We start from the raw sequence: 26,543 nt of genomic DNA on the forward strand, positions 1-26,543 counted from the left end.
GTTAGCACAGACCCAACCAAATCTAACATTGGTGGACATTTATATATATCATATCCACAATCCATCTGTGTTTACCAGTGAGAGTATTTTGGAAAGTCATGGAAATGCTATTGTGGATTTTATTTTGCTACTGGGGCAAATGGAAGTTTACCCAACTGGGACAGCTGGGCGGTGGGGATTTTTCAGTGAAGAAGAGAAAGATCTGTCCTTATTAATAATCTGAATTATCCACTAAATCATTTCCTTCAAAAACACTGATACATTCAAGACCGAAACAATCAACCCATGCAGTGTCGTATAAAATTGCTGTCCGAATTCAAATCTATGTGTTTCCAAGAAGGGATTTATCCAGAAGTCGTTTAGCAATGAATTTTAAAAATAGACTTTTATTTCTGAAATGCTGGAAATGGGCCATTATCATGGCAGCAACAGGTATGCAATACAATTTTAAAATAACTATTTTATACATTTATAAATAAAGATTTGCATGACTAATAATTGTATTAGTTGATCAAATAGTCGGGTCAAATGTTTACCTTGTGTAAATGAGAGGCTGTTAACTTGTTTCTGCTAATTTTCACATTTTTAAAATAACATCCATGATTTGGAGAGATAAAATGCGAGACAGAAAACCATTTAAACCATAGCACGTGAAATGTACTTTTATTAAATAGAATATTTAGTAAATGTTGTAATAATAAGTAAATAATAAGTAAAATAAGTATAAGTAAATGTTGAACTTCCTCCTCAACAAAATGATCATCTAAAAAGTTGAATCACAAGTACCTTCCGTCACTGAATCATTTCTACTGTGTACAATCTGTTTTTGTTGGCAGAACAAGAATAGACAAAGTAACTGGCAATGTGTCTGAAATCCAAGGTACACAATAGCTTCTTGTTAATTGAACTATTGTACAGAAGGTTGGTCTCAGCCACGTTTCCATTACCCTTCAAACTGCGAATTGAAAATACGCCAAATGGAAACACATCAATTTTGGAAAAACTCCCATTTATTGCAAAAAAAGTTTTTACGCTCGTATGAGGTGGTTTTTCAGGCAATTCGAGAAAAGAAAAAAAAACCCGCAAAAGTTGTGCGCAAATCTGTAATGGAAACGCGCCTTCAGCACTAGCAGTTGTGATTAGCTATGGCATGTGTTCACAACATTTGGAGTTGATGAGCGAATGGGATGCGAGTAAGCCTTTATCTTGATTGAAAGAAGGATAAGCAAAGATCTGGATTTGCTTCCGTAGGGCAACATGATTTTGCTCCCTTTTTTTACAGCCTGCTGTAAAAACAGTGTAAACAGTTTGCTAGTTCTGAAGAAATGATTGCCTGCAAATTGGGGGCAATAAAAGACGGACTCTTTAATTTAACACCTATGGGTAATTATCCTCAAATGACTAAGGTGGTAAATTAATGTCCGTTTTGTCACCTTTGTTGAGGTTTCCACCCGGTCTATTACTCCGAGATTACAGTGGTGCTAATTAAAAGAGTGGACATGTGTATATGAATCACCACAGGTCCAGAGAATTTAATTAAGTTTCCCATATTTATCAGCTACAGAGCTGTCACTCGGGTGTATTTAATAAATGTGTCAGGATAATTGCAGGTCTGTGCTCTGGATCAAAATAAGCCACTCATATAGTCTCAAAATATAATCACTCTTAAGCCTCTGCAATTAATTCTCAAAGTTATCTGACTAAGATTAGAGCTGACACCTTCCTGCAATATCCCAGTTGAACGTCATCTAAACATCTACCGTTATTTCTTTTACATATCGATCTTTGTCCTTTTCAGACATTGTTTTACCTCAAAAAAACTCTGAAAGAGTGTTGTAAAACTCTGTTGATGGAGTAGTTTGAAGTAGTTGAATGTTCACTGACTCATCGTGTCCCATTGAGGAAGTGCCAGAGTTCTCAAAGCAAATTGGAGGAGCTCAATAATGTGCTTATGGCCTCTCACCTCTATTCCCTTCAGCAAGAAGAGACTTCATGCCATAAGCGCAGCTCCAGTGAGGAGCCCCTCCATGCTGGCTCTTGATTCTCTTTAAGAACTTTGAAGGAATTGCATTAATTCCTCGCCATACCCTTAGTGTAAGTTGCTGGTTGATAATATTCATAAAGCATGTCAGTTAGGCTGATGAAAAAGGAAGATCATTTGACTACATTTGGTATCGAGAGTCCTCATTCCGTTGGTATCAAAGTGTAACTTTGCTGATTTTCAACCTGCTTTGCATTATTACAATGTCGTTAATATATGTAAATGAATGTTTACTCTTTCTCTGTATTACATGGGCCGAGACATTCCCGTTTATTTGTCCTTTTACATCATCCTGCAGACTTTTGATAGCTCTAGGGATTTAGGCCTATAGATAATACTTGTTTCCCCCGCCCACGGAGAGTCGGGTCAACAGAGGGTTATGTTAACAAAACAGTTATTGTAAGAGAAGGCTTATCATTGGAAGTTATATTGTCCTTTGTGTCCTCTTTAAACAGCATTATGGTCAAAATGGAACACTTTGGAAACAGCTTTCTTACCTGTACGCAACAGCGTTTTGCTTCAGTGTTCATATAGTCATCCAGTTTTAAACATTGACTACAGGTTTACTTGATTTTCCGTCGCTGTGTTCTCTCCATATTTACGAAGCTTTTGCAGCCTTTAGCCACTGCCTACCAAAAAAACAAAGCGAAAATAACCTACTCTCGCTAAATGCGTACTCTTTGAATTCTTGCACCTGGGAACAATACAAGTCGACAGCACTATGACTAAAGCCGGGAGCACACTGTACGATTTTGGCCACGATTTGGCCATCTGAGACAAATTTTGTGAATCCTAAAAGATTCCTCTTATCCTGGCTAAAATCTTTAACATGTTCACCGACAGCCGATTAATGACCATTGCAAATCAAATTTTACCTCTGATGAAATTCTGCTAGTGTCAGAAGATTTGACACACAGTCCTGCAGTGTGGCTTCTCTTATGACAACCTTCAAATAAAAAAACGATAGGAGCGCAGAACCTGATGACGCAATTAGTGCGACAACAACAAACTGCTACTTGCTCCACACATATCGTCTTCAGGACAAGCCATGATCAAAATGTACGCAATTTCATGATGTAAAACTCTGGACTTGCGTATGTCTTGACTGCCGTACAGTTTGACATTAATAACAACAGAGATCCTACAGTGTGACATCTGGGATCGTGTGTTATACAGTCTACAAGCAAAATTCGTAAAAAAGGCCTATTATAAATCGTACAATGTGCACCCTGCTTAAAAGTTTGCTAAGGAGTATTTCCTACTAAACCAAGGCGGTATTTGACTCAAGTCAACCATATCCATAGCTGACTGGTGGCAGTGACCTCGGGCGGCAACATGCCCAGTGCATTATGGGTGTTGTAGTTTTCCTACTTTTGTAGCAACCTATTTGGCAACAGCCTTTTTCTCTATTTTCTCTAGTCAGTCAGCACCGTTTTCGCAAATGTTTTTACGAAACATAGCCAGCCAAGTTGTATTGAAATCCCATTTTGCCAGAGGTGAGGTACTTTTTAAGTGTTCACCAATGTCAAAAAAGCACTTTGTCCTTTCTGCTTTGACAGTCATACTCTTCTTTTGTGCATTTCTTGTTCGTGTCCCGCCCCTGTGGCCCGCCTGAAGACATTTTCAATCTATTATAATGTTTCTTCACGCGGCGGACTGCATGACTATCTTCCTCAGGCTTTAAGTAATTATCCCAACCATCTGCCTGCATCTCTGCCACAGATAGGGGGGACCTTGACACCCCTGTGTTCTGCCTTAGAGACTGCCTTCAAACCCCGGGGACACAATACTTTGCATGCCGCTTTGAAGACATCAGCGGAGCTACTCACAAGGTCATCAGCAAGAAGAAAGCATTATGCTGGATGACAGTGTGAAACAGGTGAGTAGTTGTTTTTCGAGAGACGTGGGAAGCTTTGCTGGCTAATTAATTACACTGCAGTGTTAATTAATATTCTTGCTATATTTGAACTTTGTAAACAGAATATTTCCCATTATTTATGCAGATTTGTGCAGATTAGATGAGACAATACAGACCAGATATGGACCAAGAAGATTTTGTAGTATCTAGATCTTAAGTCAATTAAATAAACACATGAATACATTGTATGTATATATATATATATATATATATATATATATATATATATATATATATATATATAAAATAATAATAATTTGAATACTATAAATTGATTTGAATGAATACAATTTGTGACACATACAGCCAAATCATCCCATCTAATTGCCCAATTTCCTTTAATATGTCATAACTATAATATATTTTGTTAGTTATTTTTTCCCCGATTATGTATTGTTTTATTTTAATATTTAAGAAAGTTAATGCAATTAGGTAAGAGTAAGATTTCCTGAAAATGATTATTTTGCAGTAATGTATATTCTGCTCATGAATCCTCTTTTGAACAATCGTGATATTGATTCTGACTGAAACAATATCAAGATTATTATTGTAACTAAAAAAAAAAAAAAAATGTTTGTAAAAAAAAAAAAGAAGACCAAAACAACTAACTTGCTAAAATAAAATCTAAATCCAAATATTAACAAAAACTAGAATAGTATATCAATACAACTAAAATAACACATGTTCTGAATGTTTTTGTAAAGCCATCCACTTCTCATCGCCTCCTCTCTACACCTCGGCCCATTCCATAAATGGACCCTAAAACAGACTTGAATTTATGACTAATTCATTTGTATTGTGTTATGTTAAGCATTTAGCTATATGAGTGGTTTACATAATGTAAAAGGAAGCACTGGGGCATAAAAAAAGCCTTTATGAGAGCAAGTGGGAGTACTTTAGGCATTGTTTGACTACAATAGACATATGTTGTTCAGAAATGTTCCAGTGCTAAATTGATATAAGGGGTATATGAACAAAATAAACCATTGTAATCTAAAGACTGATTTCTTGTGGTTCACATTTGCTTCTGATGCATAGTTACACCATTCTTACCTTGAATAATGATTATATCACATTAATGTGATTCATTATTTAAACTTCTGAATAATTTCTTTCTGACAGATATTTCATGGAAGTATTACAATTTAATAAAACCACAATAATTATTCACATTAGTGTGTGCCAGGCATGAGGTTTGCCGAAAATATGTCGAAAAGACTCCAAACAACATTATATTCTTGTGTAGAATCCACTTGGCCTATAAAATATAAGTACTGGGAACCCAACAGAATGGTCTCTGAGCTGTGGGCTATTATGTGGTCCTCTATTATGATTGAAGTGTTTGCACTCAATAAAGAGCTTTATAAATGTGTACCCAATAAGCAGAGAAAAAGAGTGCCGTTTCCTTGGAAAAGCATGGTCTTCCAGAGAAAACACAGGTGTCAGTCTACCATTCCTCAGGCTATGTCTACAACAGGAAACCAGTGAAGCACAGAAAACCGGGTGAGTGGCTTCTGAACCGAAACTGACTAGTAATGGAAACTAAGCCATGATCAAAGACACCCTCTCAACATTCACAGTTTATGCAAGGCATCCTAGAGCAATTTAAAAGGCACGAATAAGAAGTATATATCTGGCTCATTGCATGCATGCTTTCTTTGTTATACCTTGACGTTCAAAGTTTTATAGGGTAAAAAGTGTGGGCTTTTTGGCGTGTACCTTTTTAAAACATTTCGACTGATTCCTCCCTCCAGCCTGAATAGCTGTAACTTTCACGTCTCCTGCATTGACACGCCTGAAGCAGAGAGGAGCAGAGAAGGTGAGTCATGTCTCATTATTCTCAAGAATGCAACTTCAAAGCTGCCATGGCAGACAATACATTATAACCTCCATTCAACAGCCATTCAGCAGAGCCGGCTCACATCTCAAGTCGTTATTCATCAAGTGCAATCTAAAAATTGATAATCTTAAGTGTATATAATCAGAGGTAAGTAGAGAGGTTTTTCAAAATGTCCTTGTCTGTCTGTTAGTCAGGAATATGTACAGAGTACCACTGCTAACCTGTCAACAAACACTTGGGTTCCTGTTCTAATTGTGATACTGCATCTTTTTAAACTTTTAAGGGGGTAATGTGATTTCATGTGATTAATTCAGAGGGATTTTTCTGTTGTTTTTATTCCATACAAGAGACTCTTAAGAAATCCTAGTTGCCATATATGCACTCTCATTTCACACTCAGGGGCTTTGGGTAATACTTTGGGACAAAATTATCTACATTTTGCATGGAAATCACTTTGCAAATGTCAAATTTGCCGACTTTAAGGAATAGTTAAGACAATTCTGCCATTATCTACTCATTTCAAACCCATATGACTTTCTAATGTGGAATAATAACATTTCATCGTGACCATGTATGTTAAGGTCCTAAAATGACAAACACACACACACACCAAAAAAATAAAAATCACCATAAAACCATCGTAAAAGGATGAGGGAATATTTGTTTGGTCCAACATGTTGAGCTGTGGTGCTCTTGAAAAACTTTAGTTTGAGTCCGTCCCAGGTCATGTTCCCTTTGCAATCCCCTTTCTTTATTTCTGGGCATGAATGTTAAGAGCAGTCTGCTCTCTAATCGCTCTCGCTGTACTTTGATGCCATTCACCGATCGGTCTGTGCAGCATCGGTTCAAGTCGAACAAGCATTTCATTTTTCGTTGATCACGTGTTTCTCTGAAAACAACACGCGCTCCGTCACGGAGCTTCATGAGAAATTGCGCTGCGTACTCTATACGCGCTTTGAAGCTTCAGTGTCATAATGTAACATCACTACTGCTGTACTGCACAGAGAATCCACTTCAGTCAACGCCAGCTAAGTCACCACCATCATTGTCCAATCATTTTTCTTTTTTTTTCATCACTGTGAATAAGAACTAGCCTATATTGTTTGTCAGATGCTAATATTAAAAGAAAGACTAATTAAACTAAATAGCCTAACAGTCTGTGCTTGCAAAGATAACATGGCTGTAAAAGTTAATTTTTTTATGTTTAGTCATATTGCCTCCACATAGTTTAAGGCATATTATATGTTTATTATTATAATAGAAATACATTATGACAAAAATAAAAAAAAGTCTGAATGCAGATTGACGATGTGTGAGATGAGAATTATATATATATATATATATATATATATATATATATATATATATATATATATATATATATATATATATATATACACACACATTAGAATAAAATGAATATTGGCTTGTTTTAAAGGGATGGTTCGGAGTAATTTCAACCTAGGGTCCTTTGCACCATGATCTCGAGCCAAACACCCCCCAAGAAGCTTTTTTTCCCTTGGTCAAACATTATTAAAGTTAGAGCTTATTTAGAGATATCAGCCGGATGGCTTAGTGCAGGCGCTAACGAATCCAAGAATGTATCTCGTAAATTACCCCTCTAATAATGCCCAGAATGGTACCAAACTACAGTACAAATAGGTTCTGTACTCATTAAAACGAGGCATTGGAAAGTTTGTAAGTACATCAGGAGTTTATTTAAATAACACTTGCCTGACGGCTCATGCTACCGCTAACCCGGACGTCGAGGTCACTTCCATGATTTGTGAAAAGCCCGTAAAAGTCCTGGCAGAAAGCGATGCATAAGGATGTAGTGTAACGATGCCCAGTTCCATGAATGCACTAATATTTTGTTGGTAGTACCAGTTTGCAACAATTATTAGTTAACACTAAGTAGTCAACACTTCGGAAAAAATTATACAGAATGCATCACTTTCTGCCAGGACTTTTATGGGCTTTTCCCAAATCACGGAAGTGACCTCGACGTCCGGGTTAGCGGTAGCATAAGCCGTCAGGCAAGTGTTATTTAAATAAACTCCTGATGTACTTACAAACTTTCCAATGCCTCGTTTTATGAGTTGAATGAGCTGTCAACAGAAAACAGGATAACATGTTTTCATTTCAAGTCATTTTCAAATCAGAACATAAACAACATATAAAAAGGGTTTGAGCATGAGCTGTAAGCTAGGTGAGCCTGCCCAAAGTTGAATAATATCGCTATATGATCAATCAAGCCTGGTTGTCTACGCCTTTAAATGACTAAATCACCATTACATGAATGCTGAACAGTTCCAAGAATTTCTGTAAATTTGTATCAATTAAATGCCATATTAGATGGCAAAAACTACAAATGTTATTAGGAAATATAATTGCTTTTTGATACAAAAGAAGTTGAAGCAATGAGTCTGACTGTAAAGTTTTGTCTCCTGTTGAAACTGATAGGCAATTTAAAAAATGTCATTTGTCAATCCTTCATTATCTGAAGCTCTGCAATGGCACCTCTTTAGTGAGGGAGCCATGAACAGATTTTACAGCCCTTCTCATACATATTAATTTAGAAAAGGGGAAAAAAACAGGAGAGAAAGGGTTTAGTCATCTGTCAAGCCTTGCAATTACACATTTTACATGAATAGAGCGATATTCAGAGCAATCATTCCTAATAAGCGAATATGCAAATTATTCTATTTGACATTTTCCTTTATCACGCATTTCTCAAAGATGTTAATTCAAACTCTTTTCTCTTGGAGCAAAGACAGTCAAATCATTAAATTTTTGGTACAAAAAACAAAAAAAACAACAACAACAAAATGTTTAACCTTGTGTCATGTCCCAATGGTTCTAAAATAATAATGATATTACATAGACATTGTTAATGTCAGTTTCATTCATTTCACATTTAATTTGCTTTTACTTGAGTTTAAAAAGGTGTAATTAATAATCATTTGGTTGTTCTACCTTCCAAAATGTCAGTGTTGATTAAGGTGTCTTGCAGGCATTTAAAGGTTTTATGATTTAATACAATTTATATCTGAAAGTTCATGCAAGTTTCGTTTTAGTATTACAGAAATTTGAAGATCCCTAGGTGAAATTTTAATATAAGAATTAAGAACAAAGTTTGCTTAGGTATGCACATTTTGTTGAACACACTGTCTCATAACATATTGTCATATCCAATTTTTTTCAGTGAAAAACGTTTGCCAACATTAAGCAATATCATCTGAGCAGCAAATATATGAAATGTCTTACAACAGTTCAGTTGACCCATTTCCAGTGTTGTCAGATGTAGAAGTTGTCTGTTTTTTGTCTTCTCTTTTGCTCCAATAGTAAAATAAACAAAATAAAGGATAACATTTCCACGATTTTTCAAAAGAGGAATCAAATGTAGAGATTGCGGCAGTCAAAAGAAAGAAAAATAACATCACTCTCTCAGCCAGTGGTATAATTATTATAATTTTGTCATTTAATACCAAAGTAATGCAACACAAATTATAGTTTATAAATTTACATGAATTTTTTTTAATTAAAATGTAAAAAACTGCAAGATTTATATGAGATTTACAATGCCAATAACTGTGGAAATGCGTCATAGACTGTGAATAGACTCCATTTTTGCTTCATTAAAAATAGTTCCACACAGTCAAAGCCACATAAACTTGCCTGTTGCTAAGAAACAACCCAACAAAGTGGTATTTCCTTTTTTAATGAATCAGTCTTTTTGAACAAATCGGTTGAGTGAATGATTCAATGACTTACTCATAAATATGGTCACTTGTTTTGTTCTTGAATGAATCAGTATTTTGAGTCACACGAATCATAAATTATTTGTCACCACCTACTGTCAGTGAAAGATCTCCTCCTCTAACGCACAGACTGACAGTCTGTCTGGAACAAACACAAGCGGATGTGTGAGAAACAGGGAAAAGTCCCAGTGCTGTTGGACTAGATATGAGCACACTTGGCTTGACCAACCAGATTCAAGGATCGCAACTAACTGTTTATTAGTTAATATATGGCTTTCATCATTTACTCAATTTAAAGGGGTAAGTAGCCCCTGTAATTTTCAGCATCTATTATATAGGGCAGAGATATATAGATAAAGTGAAAGAAATGATAGAGTGAAAAGTAGGGCAGCAGTTATCCCTCTCCAATGTCTAAGTGCGTCCCCTGTAATTTTACAGCATTACACTAACACCGCATTAGCTTTCACTGGCTTTGATGAAAATGACAATAATTATAGCAATTGTGTTCTCTCCCAGGGTAAACAAGGCTGGTAATGTATTTTGTGACACCTAGGGTCCCTGCTGGAATAGTCACAGCATCGAGTCGCACCATGGGCCACACCACCAGCGCTCGGGAGACCACATGAAAATTGGACGAGCGCTTTCAAATTATCAGCCAATTTTTCATCAAAGCCATGCTGTCAGTAAATTCACAGAAAGGGAAAAGGTCATGCAGGTGTGTTTAAGATTAAGGTGAAGAAATTGTTGTCACTGAAGAAAATGGGAAAATGGAGTCATGTATCAGTATGTTATGTACAATATGGGTACTGAAAATAAGCCTAAGACAAACAAATATGGCTTTCTCTTGACATCTAAGAAAACAAGCCATGTGGTCAGGCTTTCTTGGATTTTATTATTCTCTTTTTTGTCCTGCATGTGAATAACACATTATCCGTGATTCTGGGGTTGTGACCTTCATAGGAGGCAGAACTCACCATGAAGAAGCCTCAGTGTTCATTTTCAGAAAGCTGTTTATCTTCTGGATATAGGATGCAGGGATTCACCAGGCTCCACCGCTACTCCCTCACAGCGATCACACTTATCTGAATACTAATCACCTGCTCCTCTTCAGCATGGCACTGATCTCCTACATATAAGCACACACCTTACATTCAGTCAGCATTTGGTTTCATTGTTAGACTACTTGATTCATTTACCTCTTATTCAGAGGTGTAAAGACCAGGGGTCAGAAAGTAAAAGTCCTGCCATGTGGTTATTCCACCCATGATTATTCCAATCACCCAAATCTAGGTGATTGGAACAAAATACTGAGGAGGACTTCTTCTTCTCCTTCGTGCTCCTAGTGATTCCTCCAGTGTTCCTCCAGAGACCCTCCTAATGTTCCTATAAGTCAAGCCTGCAAGTTATACTGTATACTCACCTGGATACCCACTCACTCCAACAGCAACGAGGTGTGTGCTTCACTCCGGTCCCCGATCCATCTTCACTATCTCCTCTTCACCCTGGTAACACAGCAAAGACTCAGTTATTCCTCTCATCCATTATCCAAAACCCCACACTTTAATGTCATTTCCACTGAAAATTGCATGTCATGTTTATAAATATATTTATAATTACACATTATAATTATAAAGTTGCAATTTATTACATTTAAAATATATTAACTTCAAATGTAATTCCAAAAAACACACTGCAGTTAAAAGTACATGTGTCTTAGAATCAATTATTATTATTTATTTATTACAGGGACAGTGCATATTAATAAACATTTCTGTCAATATGCCAGAGTTAGCCAAAAGTCTATTTTTTATCTGCAGTCCCTATAGACATGGTAAAAGTCACCCTAAAAGAGAGTAAAATTACATGTTAACATAACAATAAAAAATTACAGTACATTTAGTAAGAAATATTAGTATGTTAAAATGTACAATCGAAACACAGCAAACTAATAATCAAACAAACGTCAGACACATACACACTATACACTACATATACACACAATAAAAAAGGCTCTTTAAGCCGCCAAGGCCAAGCATCTCGGAAAACGCATAGAAAATAACCAAAACAATCCAAGAGCTAAACAAACTTATTGCATCTAAACCAACAACATGTTTATTAGATCCAGTACCTTCCAAATTGCTAAAAATAGTTGTTACCTGTAGCAGCAGAGCCCCTTCACAACATTATCTCGTCTCTAACTCTGAGTCATGTGCCAAGAAATGTATATTCATAAACATTTTCAGTCAGGATTCAGGCCCCATCACAGCACAGAAACTGCGCTATAGTTAAAAGTACAAATGACTTTTTAGCTTCTGACCAAGGCTGCATCTTAAAAAAAAAAAAAATCTTTATCTTAGTGCTATGTTTGACACTATATCATTACATATTCTTAGATCGATTACAAAATTACACTAGTATTCAGGGACAGGCACTAAGGTGGGAATTTTCTGACAGTAAATTAAACAACAGTAAATGAGTGAGTGCTGCAAGAGTCTGTTCTAGGCCCGCTGCTATTTTCAATATCATTATTAGAAGACATCGAATTAGTCTCAACTGCTATATTGATGATACTCAGGTATTTCATCACATCCAGATGAAATCTCTAAATTATCCAATTTGACAGAGCGTGTTAAAGATATAAAATATTGGATGGCCAGTAATTTTCTTCTATTAAATTCGGATAAGATTGAGGTATTACTTATCAGACCAAAAACCTGTACAAACAATCTTTTACAATTTGCATCTATAAGGATGTACTGTTACTTCATCCTCTACCGTTAAAGACCTGATGTTCTATTAGACAGGAACTTGTCTTTTGAAAATCTTATTTCATATGTTACAAAAACAGCTTTCTTCCACCTCAGAAACATTGCTAAACTGCGGAACATGTTATCCGTTTCTGATGCTGAAAAGCTAGTTCATGCATTAATGACCTCTGGATTATTGTAGTGCATTACATGGTTGTCCTGCAAGCTAGTTAGTCCAAAATGCAGCTCTCTATCAGGTCAAGAAAATATGATCATATAACCCCAATTTTATCATCTCCACACTGGTAACCTATTAAGTTCTGTATCGATTACAAAGTATTGCTTCTGACCTATAAGGCCCTAAATGGTTTAGCTCCTTAACTGATCTTCTACTGTGCTACAATCCATCACGCTCTTTAAGGTCTCAAAACTCTGGACTTTTGGTAGTACCTAGGATAACTAAGTACACTAAAGGAGGGAGAGCGTTTTCATATTTGTCTCCTAAACTTTGGAATAGCCTTCCTGATAATGTTTGTGGCTCCCAGTTGTGGCTCTCTTTAGCCAAGCATTCCCATAATGCATCTCATAACCTTGCACTCCAGCTATATCAGATCAAATGTGCATGATTATCTATTGCTTGAAATGTTATGAACAGCAGCTACGCTAATTAATTTCCATTTGCTTTCTGTTTCTACCTCAGGATGCCTAGAGATTCAGTTTGATGGCAGATCATGGCAACTCTGAATCAACATGCACAACTGCCAAATTTTATATTGTAGTCATTACGATCACAACTTGTAATAATTGCTTTATTGAGCTCATTGTTTCTGCCTAAATAAATACATGATGTAAATCACGAACTATATGATTTGTATTATCTTAGAACTGTACATTTTTGACATATGGACATTACTTGGACACACTCACATCTTATAAGTGATTACTCTATATTGCAATGTAAAAACATGCATTTTCTGTAAATCTGCTTTAAAACTATGCATTGTGAAAAGCACTATACAACTAAATGTGGATTGAATTGAATGTGCTTCAAAGTAGATCTTTAATTGTTTGACATTATTATAAGTGCATTTTTTTAAAAGTGTAATTAAATATGTTAAGTAAGAAACAGTAATAAAAGTGTACTCTCTTTAAGCACACTTTAGTGGCCTTTTATTTAATTTATATTATATTATCTGCAAGTCGTTTTTAAATATATATATTTATATCCACTTTTAAGATTCGAAGTTCACTACAACTGTGTAACAGTAACTATATTAACAGCTTGAACATTTTTTAAATCTTTCTAATTCAGTTGTTGTTTGTGAGCTCACAAATGTTGACAAGGTGCACAATTGACCCAGCAAAGATCAGTTAGTGCCACTGCATGTTTTATGTAAATATTGATCTTTGTATGAATTAATGGAGAAAGAGGACGTTTTTAATGTTAATTTCAATTTAGCATTTAATTGATGTTGCGTTCAGATGAACACAAAATGTACCTGAAGCAAATGTGAATGACAAACAGTGAAATGTGCCTTTGAGATGTTTGTATGTGTTTAAAAACACAGCTAGACATTGCAAATTTATCAGTGGAAGGAACCAAGGAATCATTTTAGACATCTCATAAATGATAAATTTAATGCATGTTATGTAGCTAAATATAAATGCACTACAATATGTGCAGCAGCCAGCAGGTCATGTCAGATTCACCTGCTGAAAAAAGGAAACAAATACAAATTAAGCATGGCATTGTTTTGTTCTGGTTAATGGACAAGTTTCTCTTACATTGGAATAGAATAGTGAATAATGGCGTAATGTCATGTCTGACTACATATCTGTCGTAATGAGTTTCCAGTATTTAGGTTGTATTTAAAGGATGAAAATTATGTCATTAAATACTCACCCTCATGTCGTTCCAAACCTGTAAGACTTTCATTCATCTTCAGAATGCAAATGAAGATCTTTTTGATGAAATCTGAGAGATTTCTGTCCCTCCAGACAGTCCACGTAACTGACAACATGACGCTTCAAAAAAGTTAATATAAAGAGATCGTAAAACTAATCCATATGAATTGTGCGGTTTAGTCCAAATATGCGGAAGACTCGATCGCTTTATATGATGAACAGATTAAATTTAGATTTCATTTTTATTCACATTTAAACATTGATCAGCGAACATAAACTACATAAACTAACATTAACCGAACAAACCTCATTTGGTTCTTGCTGAAGCTCAAACGTGCTGTGAAACACGAGAATGAACCTCATTGGTTATTGAGAAGCTCAAACGTGCTGCGTAACACGAGAATGAACCTCATTGGTTCTTGAGAAGCTCAAACGTGCTGCGTAACACGAGAATGAACCTGATTGGTTCTTGCTGAAGCTCAAACGTGCTGCGTAACACGAGAATGAACCTGATTGGTTCTTGCTGAAGCTCAAACGTGCTGCGTAACACGAGAATGAACCTGATTGGTTCTTGCTGAAGCTCAAACGTGCATGCGTAACACGAGAATGAACCTGATTGGTTCTTGCTGAAGCTCAAACGTGCTGTGTATCACGAGAATGAACCTGATTGGTTCTCGCTGAAGCTCAAACGTGCTGTGTATCACGAGAATGAACCTGATTGGTTCTTGCTGAAGCTCAAACGTGCTGCGTAACACGAGAATGAACCTGATTGGTTCTTGAGAAGCTCAAACGTGCTGCGTAACACGAGAATGAACCTGATTGGTTCTTGCTGAAGCTCAAACGTGCTGCGTAACACGAGAATGAACCTGATTGGTTCTTGAGAAGCTCAAACGTGCTGCGTAACACGAGAATGAACCTGATTGGTTCTTGCTGAAGCTCAAACGTGCTGCGTAACACAAGAATGAACCTGATTGGTTCTTGAGAAGCTCAAACGTGCTGCGTAACACGAGAATGAACCTGATTGGTTCTTGCTGAAGCTCAAACGTGCTGCGTAACACATGAATGAACCTCATTGGTTATTGAGATGCACAAACGTGCTGCGTAACACGAGAATGAACCTCATTGGTTATTGAGAAGCACAAATGTGCTGCGTAACACGAGAATGAACCTGATTGGTTCTTGAGAAGCTCAAACGTGCTGCGTAACACGAGAATGAACCTCATTGGTTCTTGAGAAGCTCAAACGTGCTGCGTAACACGAGAATGAACCTGATTGGTTCTTGAGAAGCTCAAACGTGCTGCGTAACACGAGAATGAACCTCATTGGTTCTTGCGTGTCAAGCAAGCATGCTTGAGCTTGTTTACCACAACTGATGTGTAAGTTGATGAATGTTTATGAGAATAAAAGCCTAAATTCAATCTGTTCATATATAATGCAATTGAGTCTGTTCCGAAAATTTGGACGTATTCATATTCGTATGGATTAGTTTTACAATCTCTTTATGAACTTTTTTAAATAAAAAAAGTAATAAATGAGGCGTTTTCTGTTCTACAATCAAATCCCTCTCTTAACTGCAGTGACCAATAATGTAATGATTGCAGGAAAACTAAATAGCTTATCTTCTCCGGTCTAAGCAAATATTATCACACTCAAAAGTAGCCCTAAAGAGCAGCTCTTCCTGTTTGCATAACTCACCTTCAATGTTCAGTATCTTATCCACTCAAGAAGGTGTAAATATAAAAGTTATTGCTGATGGCAAATCAGTGATAACACAATAGCCTAGTGCTCTCATATGTGTGGAATTTAATTAACTGTTCCTGTCATTAGTGCTGTTCGGCCATAGCCTGAGTGACACTGTAATTATGATTCTGATATCCCTTCTTCACCCTGCAGGAAATTGAATATGAGAGCTGATAAAGAAAAGTCTTCTTATACCCAAACTACACAGCACAATCATATTTAATTGTGCACCAATTAACTTTTAGTTTAATTTGTGGAAGCTGATTTTTGTTATTTCATTTTAAACTTGACATTTTATTAATCATGAGGAAATTCAGAGGTTTATATTAAAGGGATAGTTCATCCTAAAATAATAATAATTATTATTTCTTCTGCTGAGCACAATAATTATAAGTTATTTTGAAGAATGTTCGTTCACTCTTTAAAATAAAAGTTCCAAAAGGGGGTTTTCACAGTTATGCCGGCATAGAAGAACCATTTTGGGTTCCTCAAAGACCCATTCAGTGAACAGTTCTTAAAATAACTTTTTTTCTTTTCTTTTGTGCAATGGAAAGGTTCCATGGATGTTAAAGATTCTTCATGCAATCCAATTAAGAACCTTTATCTAACCAAACAGTTTTGCTCTGACTTGCAAAAAAACACTGAGATGTTTCTCAAATTATATAATTCTATGAATCACAGAGAAAATAAAGTCATACAGGTTTGGAAAGACATGAGGATGAATAAAATTAATTGTCATGTTTGGGTGAACTATCCCTTTAAGTCCATTCTATTGGAAATCCAGCAGGTCACATTGAATGTGAGTGTTTTAAACAGTCAAGGCTGTCATGTCCTAAAATAAGTGTTAGTTTTAAGCTTTTAAAGGGCAGAGTACTCAGATGCTTTGTCGTTCCCTCAGGATTAATTTACGCTCATATCTCATGTGTGCTTGTCGTTTAGCGAAAGCTTTTCGACAAAAGTGACTTAAAGAGTACGCAACGATAATTCACAATTCATAAAAGAAATCCAACCTAGGGTTAAAGGGATCATTCAACCAAAAATAAAAAATAAAAATGGACTGAGGATATATAAAGAATGCTTTTTGACCATACAAAGAAGAAAGAAGACATGATTTCCTACATGATTGGAAAGACATGAGGGTGAGTAAATGATGAGAGATTTTTTGGGTGAACTAAACCTTTAACATTAGGTCAGCGCCAATTTAAACTTTTAATACCGTGATTAAATATGCAAAAACCTGTCAGCATAAAACACAGATTTACATAAATTTCATAGCTCATTAATATGAAACTACCACTTTGTTGTAGCGTTTATGAAGATAACATGCCAGTGGGAGTGGAATGGTGTTCTTTTACAAGCATATCTCCAGCTATGACCCCCCACAGCAAGCAAAACCATCATCACCTTGTAATTCCCCTGAGTTTTATGGATCAATATGATGCTTTCAAAATCCCCAGCAGCACATTAAAGCTATAGTGGCATTTATTCAAATTGCCACTTAAAAAGGTCCACACTGAAGTGTTACCAGTTGCAATCTCCATGGCTTCACATTTTGTATTTTATTTTATTCATTTACAGATTATATTCATTGTTATCGCTTTATGAGGAAAACCAACATGTTAGCTTCGAGAGGGTTGTTACACTGATCCATTATCAAAAGATGTTTGATTCAGAATTCATAAAAAGCATAGAGCATTTTTAAAAGCGGAATGACTGATTACTTAATGTAAGACAGTGACTAAGTGCTTGATTATGTGCAGAGGTCTGTCAAATCTGTCCTCATAGTCTGCTGAATTAATAAGAACAGCATTATTCTTCTACTTTAAACTGATTAAAATTAATGACCATTTCCAAGACCAGGGTTTCTTAATTGGATTCAAGAAACGAGTTTAGTAGCCCTGATGTTGTCTTTGAAATGTTATTGCCACCATATTTCTACCTACATAATTAGAGAAATGTGTTTATGGGCGTTAATTGTGTTGTTCTGAAACGTTTAGTTATGCTCATAGCACTGTGATATTTGATGGAAGTAATTTACCTATGAAGATGCTTCTATCAGCAGATGTTTTGGACTGAAATATATACATAATAAGAATTAAAGGCAAGGTAGGTGATTTGTTCCAGAAACATTTTTGTTGTGCTGGTTGAAAGGCTCTTCACATCCTGATTGTAATCACTAAGTTAAGTGGTCTACATTTATTTACATATATATATATATATATTAGGGGTGTAACGGTTCACAAAATTCACGGTTCGGTTCGATACGATACACTTGTGTCACGGTTCGGTGCGGTTCGGTTCGGTACGTTTTCCATAGGCTACAGCAAAAATAAATAAATGCCAGAGAAATTTCCTTGAATTACAACCAGTTTTTTACGAACTTCTTAGGCTTACGATGCTTTTGGGAAACGCAGCCCAGTTCATTCATGGCACGATGTTTCTTCCTGGTTTCCACGTCAGCGCTGTTTGATCCGTTAATAACAGAGAAATGTGCATGTTTCTCACTAGATCTTGCAGCGATGTTATTACTTAAGTGGCGAATTCAAAAAGCATTTGAAATTCAAATGCTTTCTTTACTGGTCTGGATCTCTTAGCGCTGTGTGATGTTGCTTGATCAGGCTCGCGCATAGGGCTCGCGAGTCCCGCTTCACAGGTCAAAACTGATAAACGGTCCACACAAACACAATAAGAGTAGCTCAGTTTCGTTCCTTACATTGCATTTGCCAGTTGATGTTGTGGTCGCGCCAGCCTCTATGCCACCCGCGACGCGCCTTCATTTGAAATAACGAAATTTTGGTCGGCAGAAAAAATGGACTAACGAACCGTTCGGTACGTAATGCGTACCGAAAACCGAACCGAAAGCCTCGTACCGAACGGTCGTTACACCCCTAATATATATATATGGTCTGTGGACCACAAAAATGTTCGTCCAATCAATGTATTCGGTCCAAATGCAATGATACGATGTCCTACCTGCCTGTCAGCGTATGTTCATACCTCCCCACACCTGCTCGCGAGGCATCACACATCATCAACGTGTTTCATGCTATGCAGAGTTAGACAGACGTCAGTCACCGAGCACCGCAACCAAAACAGCAGCCGCCTTTTACAGTTCCTCCTGATCCAAAACAACCAGCTTATGCTGCGTTCACGCCATAACTACTGTAATTTGGAAGAGATGGAAACCCGTGACGTTATACTCGGAGCGGTTCGTGACTCGAATTGGTGGTACAGGTCATTGCTCTTTATGTTGTATATTATGTTCATTATTATTGTAATGTTATGTGCTTTGAGACATGAGGTAGTTTAACAGTGTCTCTAGTGATGCTTTTGTTTGCACGCGTTTAATGTGTTTTGAAGGAGGCGTGGCTTTGAAGACGCTCTGAAGGGAGGGTGGGATCTCATGCTTTTAAAGGAGCATTGCGTAAGTTCTGAAATTTCTAACCGTTACTGACACCAGTGGCCGTTAGAGAAACTGCAGCCAGTCTCATGCTCGTTCTCGGTGCGCACGCTCGTACAAGCACGACCACAACAACCAGAGAGTTGCCGCAGCAACCACAGACGGCTCATCGAGATTCACCAGCAAGTTTACAGAGGTAAGAAAAGTAACAGTACTGTAAGGTCATTGTTTGACAGACCATATTTTAGTAAAATGTTGCAGTGCTACTTTATATTATCAACTGAAGTCTACTTCTAAAAGTTTTGTAACACTACACTGTAACACACACTCCCGACACTCACAGACCTCTTATTTTGACTATTGTAGAGTAACGCTAAATTATATAACTAAGTTGAAGACGTTATGCTTATTTTTAGATACAGTACAATTACTATTGTAGTTGTACTACTATACAATTTTTTTATATAGCCTAACAACCCAACCAGTACTTCTTTGGCCATTTTAATACTTCTATGGAGTAACAATCTTAATGCACTCGTGCTCTGAATAAATATAATTCATAAAAGACAGTAACTTTTGAAACGGTCCTGTGGCTGGCTACCTAGCATCCACATTTGGCTTGCATGCTATTGTTAGCATTACACCACAAAAACAATAAAATTATATATTGCAAATGGCCAGTAACTATGTCTTACCTTTGCAGTAAAAAGAAAGCCAGCTCGGGGTCTGTTTTTATACCCAGCTGACCGGAGCTCCCTCCAAGAATCTTGTCTTTGAATCTTGTCTTTGCCCGACGCCGGTCACTCTCTATTTTGGCCGCACTAGATAAGGCTTTTTTTTTTTTTCTTACGAGGAGTTTCCGTGGGTGTCTGGATTGTGCTGGAGGGCTGGTCGCTTTTTTCCGTCCGCAGAGTCCATTTGAAACACTACTGCTAGCGATTGCCGCTGCTTACTAATGGCTGCCATACAGATGTAAGCCCAAGTAGACGAGAACGCGCATGACGTCACATTTAGTGAATTTTCGCGCCAATTCTCCTCCACACACAATTGAGCCTACAGGCTGATAGAGGCAACCGTGGTGGACAGTCAAGGTGTCATTCTTTCTATTACATTATGGTTGGCTCATAAATGTACAAATGAAAACTCTATCTTAAAGATTTTTTTTAAGTAAAAACCTACAGATAGCCCCTTTAATGCTCGCTATTGCTAGCCTCTCCAAAAATTGCCAACCGTACCTTTAAAAGTCAGCAGGAAATGAAAATTTTGCATATCTCTAAATGCATATTAGTGATCTTATTGTGAATGATTCATCCATGCATGTTTCATTTCTTAAAAAAAAATTTGACCTTGAAGATTTTAATTAAATTTCATAACTCAATCTTTTGTTGAAACGACAGACTTTTCTGATGAATGCCGGTCTTCTCCAATCATTTAGTCACTTAAACCCTCACCTTTCTTACAATCGACTGCAAGCTCGCATACAGATCTGCCTCCATCCAGTCAACAAACAAAGGCAGAACCAAGTCCCTATAACTTACATGTTTTTCTTTTCCCAACATATTTTTTACTCAGATGTACATCACTATAGAGATTAGAGAAGATCTTTAAATCTCTACTTCTGTTTCATCACAACTTTAAAGTGTTGAATTCCATACAGTCAATAGGATAAATAAATTATATAATTAATTTTATCCTCATCTCAATCTCATTTAACGCCTTCCAGCATACAGTTTAAAATGAGTCTAAAGAATTAGCAGTCATTTCCAGAATCCAAAGCCTCTAACTGATGTCTGTTAACGTCCTGACAACCAATTTCTTATGCTTCAGGCTACGTGGAATCTGCGATAGAAAGATCTATAATTTCCTGTGATAACTTTTGAATTGCCTTTAAATGACGTCATGGGTTGTATGGGCTCAATGAGGAAGAGTTTGACCTTTCCTGTAAATTGATATTCAAACAAATGTGTAAATATCCATATGGGACTAAATGTTATGATACAACTGTCAAAATTCTGCAACAGATGTTTAAAAACAATGCAGACATAATATGAAGGATGCAAAACAATGATCTCAGACAAAACAATCACAATGATACTGATATTGATCATGGTATAGCCTACACTGCATGGCACGATAATGCTCAAGACAAAGCCACAGATTGAATGGTTGGATTGAGTACACGCAAGTCTATTATTTCTCGAACACTCTATCCTGTCTTAAGAGGTATGCTGTCTACCCAGACCGCATTAGTTATAGCCAATGCTCATAGGAAAACAAGAAAGAAAAAAAAAACCAGAACAGCCTGCACTCTTCAGCACAATAGGTCCTCAACAACAACAAAAATAACACGGAAAAATACTGTTTCTTTGTTGTCTGAACTGAGGGGAATCAACTACCCTATTTTTTTTTTAATGATGGCCAATGTGGGTCAATGGAACATCATGTTACATTAAAAGAAGCATGTAATAATATATATAAGAAGCAACAAATAATATTCAATATTCCCTTACCAACAAATGCACTGTTGATCACCTTAAACTAAAACTATAAAAAATATATCATACATTAATTGATTTTATAAGGCAAGAAAGAGAAAAAAAAAGTCACCACTGTCACTCTATGCGTGATGCTTCCTGCTGACGTCAGATGCGAACGGCGTGTCGTCACGAGGGCACACTGCTTAAAAGTTGCGAGTATCCATCGTTTCTCAACAGAGCAGGTGTGGAGTTTATCCTCGTGCTGAGATACTGAAGACGCTTCTGCACCAGACCTGGCTAGAGATCTTTCTCTAAAACAACATATTCAGCACTACGGTGGACACTGCCAAGAAACTAGCCTGCTGTAAACAGGTAAACTTTGTACAGAATTTAAAATAGGATAATTAAACTTATTAACTAATCATTTAATTTGCTGGATGAGTTGGTTGGTCTATTGATTGGTTCTTTTATGCGCAAATGCGCGTAGTCTACTATAAATAATAATTTTTGCGCGCTCATTTAAAGTAGCCTATATGCATATTATATTTACCACTTTTATGTCAAATTGTAAAGACTCTACAACAGATTGCTTTACATTTTCCTCATGTAAGTAACGGTAAACTGCTCGTTTGTAGCCCATGGCGTTAACTGTGAACTCCTGGTGGACTCTGGCTTTGAGCGCCTGTCTCGTGCTGATGGTTCGAGCTGAATGCGGCAGAGACTGCGCGCTCTGCGTTTACCGGCTGTTCAGGCAACAGACAGAGATCGACACACTGGTGAGTTTCATTTCCATATTCAGACAAAAGTCTGAAACTATGTAATGACCATAGATTTTAACTAAAAGTTTAAGATGTGTTCTCAGGACAAGAGTATTTTTCATAGAAGTCAGGTCGGGGCTAGTTGTCACACGTGGATTTCATACAATTTATCAATTATAATATAAGTTGGCATTGTTGAATGCTACCTTTTACTTTTTTTTTACTTTTTTTTTTAGCTGTTTCATAATCGTTTTACTGTTTACAAAATGGCATTCTATAGTGACGACTTTATTTTAACCCTTATTTTGAGACAACATGGTGAACTGTTCAATTCACTTCTTTTTCTTATGGCAGAATTAGCTTTTTGCAGTAGCCTAAATACAAACATTTTATGAAAATTGAAAATTGACTTTCAAACCTGAACCTACCTGAGAAGTATTTACTGGAGTAAAATGTGTGATAACTAGCCCTGCATGGTCTCTCCTTTATTTAAGTCTTGGCTTTTTTTTACATAATATAAGGCAAGCAATGGTTGTTTGCCAGATTAAACGAGCCCTCGGTGACGTTCTTAAATCAATTAATGTAATGTTTTTGGACTCTTAATTGCAGTTAAAACGAAAGGTATTATAGTTTAAATTGATATCAAATGCAAAAGCTTTTTTTGACCCACCAAAGTACATCTTTGTAATTTTATATATATATAAAAGAAATATGATCAATAAGTTATGACAACATGTTTTTACATTGCTTTAACTCATCAAAATAGGTTGAGCAATTTTCAACTTTTTGAAGTTATATAAGACTCAACTAATTTTTTTAAGTCAGTTTAATGTAATTTAAGTTGAAACAACAAACATCCAAGTTGATTGTACTTAATTTAAGGCAGCAACTTTTAAAAAAAAATGTGTTTATGTAGAATGCAATTGCTGACACGCATTATGGTAAACTAAAATATACTTTAATGTCATTTCTATTGAAACTTATATGTCATATATTTAAATATATTTGTAATTACAAATGTGTAAATGTGTAAGTTACATTTTTGTACATTTAAAAATCTATGAACTTTATTTAAATGTAATATTGACTTTAACAATACATACACAATTATAATGAATTACTGTGCATGTGCTTTTTGTACGTCAGTAAACATTAAGGCAAGAAAAAAGAGGTTCAAACATTATTTAAATTGTACTTTATAGTAAAATCTTGAAATTATTATATACTTTTAATATTCTTTTAAGACTTAAAAGTATACAAGAAGTCACATTCAATTCAAGTAAACTTACCTATTTTTCACAAGGGTTATATCACCTATAGGTGACATACATAATATGTAGTACTTCTGTAATAGATTCAGTAAAACAAATGCATTTTTTTTCAACTATAAGCTAAAATTTAGTTTGCAATTTTTTTTCAAATAATACATAAACCTTTGAGAAAATGTGACTTTGAATTTGAACAAAAGATGAACATTATAGACTCTATATAGTCAAATGTATATTTTGTATTCTTATGTGAACGCAGTATACAAGCACAAGTGATATCATTTTCACTTAAGAGTTAATTGTGCTTTAGCATAATATTCAAATCAAAACCAATTCAAAGCAAGTTCTTAAAGTCTAGCCATCTCTCTTTACTTGTGACTGGGTTTTCAGAGTGCTTCAGTGAATTGACATTTTCCACTGTGCAGATTGTCAAAAGTAATTATTGGCACTCATTATTGTGCAGCTGCATTGAATTCAGCAGACTGAATGTGTGTGCCCTCTGGTGGACCAAATGTTTCCTTGCATTGATCGGTCATTCATTTCTCCTCTAGACCTGCACATTAGAGTGTGAAGGGACTGTGGACTCCAGAAAACTAGAAGTCTGCAAAAACATCCTCACAGAAGAGGATCGCCTTGCCATCGACAGCCTCAAGCAAGAGGAAGAGAGCGCAGACCACCTTCTCACCAAGAAATACGGAGGCTTCATGAAGCGTTATGGGGGCTTCATGATTAAGAAAGCAGCAGAGATCGGCACGGGAGCCCAAGCAGAGAGTGACGACCCAGAGCTCATGAGTAAGAAATATGGAGGCTTTATGAAGAGGGACAAGGCAGAGGGTGGAGCTGAAGACAAGCCAGTGGAGCTGCTGAGAGAGATCCTCAGAATCGGTCTCACCTCAGAGTCAGATGAGCAGCATGATGGGGACATGGTCAAACGCTATGGGGGCTTCATGAGGAGCGTACAGGGGAACAGTGGTCTAGGGGAGGCAGGGAGAGACCTGCAGAAGCGATACGGGGGGTTTATGCGCAGAGTGGGCAGGCCTGAATGGTTTGACACCCAGAAAAGCAATGGGTTTCTGAAACGCACTTGGGAGGACGGCGGCGAGGCGGCACTGCCTGGCACGCAGAAGAGATATGGAGGATTCATGGATTAGAATTAAAACATGGACACCCATCCTAAATGACCTATTCCTACTTTGTGTAGAGCTTGCACTGTACCAATTTCATGTGAAGCCATTTTAAATTACTATTTATTTTTGTCTTTGCCGCCGAATATTCCTCCATAATGTACAATGTACATTTGTGTTCTCTGTGACTATATGGTTTGTGTTTTAAAAAAAAGAAATATTTTCAAATTCTCTGTATTTACAATGGAATCACCCAGCAGAATGGACATTTGGTAAAGACAGAGGACAATCATTTAACTATTTCTGGGTCACATCACGATGAATGAAAAGCACTTTTCACTGTGTTGCTTTGTTCTCTGAGAATCTCGTCACATTAGCTAGTCTGCTTCGCTCATTGAACATTGTAGTGAGGTTACGTTTGCCGTCTGAACTTGATGATTAATGCATTTCTTTTAACAACTTTTCAACAGCTTTTGTTCTTGTTTAAATCAAAGCAAGATTTTTGAGCCATTAGCTGTACAGAATACAATAAATTCATCTTACTGCAGAAGTGAAATGTCTCACTGAGATATTTGTTTCTTACAAATTAAGCCATTTCGCTAGTGGAAGATATTCTCCATTATTACAGTGTCACTGCCTTAATGGCCCTCTTCAGTAGCTTATTAAGACCCAACTTTTCATATTTTCACCACTTACTTGACCGATAATGTCTGAGAGGCTGTACTACTTTGTGAATATGGTCAAGGCTTAAGAACATTGCTAGCCAGTTATGATGTAGTTAAATTACGTATGCAGATAATTACATAAAACAGTTTACTCAAGGATAAGTATTTTAGCAAGTTTTTGCTATCTTTTTATCCTCTAAAACAGCATCAGAACTAAAGGGGGGAAAAAGGAAAAATGTACTAGAACATGAAAGATAGATAGATAGATAGATAGATAGATAGATAGATAGATAGATAGATAGATAGATGATAGATGATTTCTAAGGGGAAACTGATGATCCATCTCAATTACTTGAGTCGATTTTTTGAATAGTCGACTCCTGAATACTTTGATTATGTTCACGAAAAACTTGTTCAGATTCATTAATCATTTAATATTAGTACCTCCAATAAATCATTTTGGAATCTGCCCAACAATTGAGTTATAATGGATGTGTTTTCACAAGGTGAAGCAATTTAGATGAGATGCCTTTATGGTAATCTCTATACGAAGACATATTACCTGAGAAGGAAGGAAATTGTTGATACATATCATATGGCCTTCACCATTACCATTTAGCAAATCTGAAACAAAAATAATTCCCTTATCAAACCATTCTTTTTTTAAATATAGTCTTGTTCTTAGATCACACATTTCGGTTATTCCATAGTATGCATGATTGTGGAGAGAAATTATGTTTAAAAAGGTTGATTTCAAAGCCTGCTTATGAAAATTAGAAAATATAATGGGAATTATATTACATTGGATATACATATCCAAATCCAATCTGTTATATTGGATATACATATCCAAATTAGGGATATGAAACTATTTAGATTTCTCCTGGGCCAAACTATGT

General features: G+C 36.3%; 1 protein-coding gene and 1 long non-coding RNA gene across 3 annotated transcripts; one reads left to right on the top strand and one right to left on the bottom strand.

Annotated features, from left to right (window-relative positions):
• Positions 1–4,286: 4,286 nt before the first annotated feature.
• On the bottom strand, positions 4,287–22,091 carry LOC309500831. 2 transcript variants are annotated; one of them, XR_014206700.1, is made up of 3 exons: positions 21,960–22,091; positions 10,535–11,062; positions 4,287–5,754 (listed from the first exon to the last, which is right to left on the bottom strand). It is a non-coding gene; the product is annotated as an uncharacterized lncRNA (long non-coding RNA). The 2 variants fall into 2 exon arrangements; XR_014206701.1 differs by lacking the exon at positions 21,960–22,091 and adding an exon at positions 14,722–14,786 and having other exon boundaries at positions 10,535–14,620.
• Positions 22,056–25,534, top strand: penka (proenkephalin a). The gene is made up of 3 exons (XM_082172584.1): positions 22,056–22,201; positions 22,465–22,605; positions 24,407–25,534. The coding sequence occupies exons 2-3, from the start codon at positions 22,468–22,470 to the stop codon at positions 25,004–25,006; spliced, it is 738 nt and encodes a 245-aa protein (XP_082028710.1). The 5' UTR covers positions 22,056–22,201; positions 22,465–22,467; the 3' UTR covers positions 25,007–25,534.
• Positions 25,535–26,543: the final 1,009 nt, after the last annotated feature.

Source organism: Leuciscus leuciscus (assembly GCF_965113295.1).
Source record: "Leuciscus leuciscus genome assembly, chromosome: 6".
NCBI lineage: Eukaryota > Metazoa > Chordata > Actinopteri > Cypriniformes > Leuciscidae > Leuciscus > Leuciscus leuciscus.

Bases quoted from the DNA above. Each gene is read 5' to 3' on its own strand.
- penka (XM_082172584.1), top strand. From the start codon at position 22,468: ATGGCGTTAACTGTGAACTCCTGGTGGACTCTGGCTTTGAGCGCCTGT. The intron at 22,606-24,406 runs GTGAGTTTCATT...TTTCTCCTCTAG, and splicing joins AGACAGAGATCGACACACTG to ACCTGCACATTAGAGTGTGA.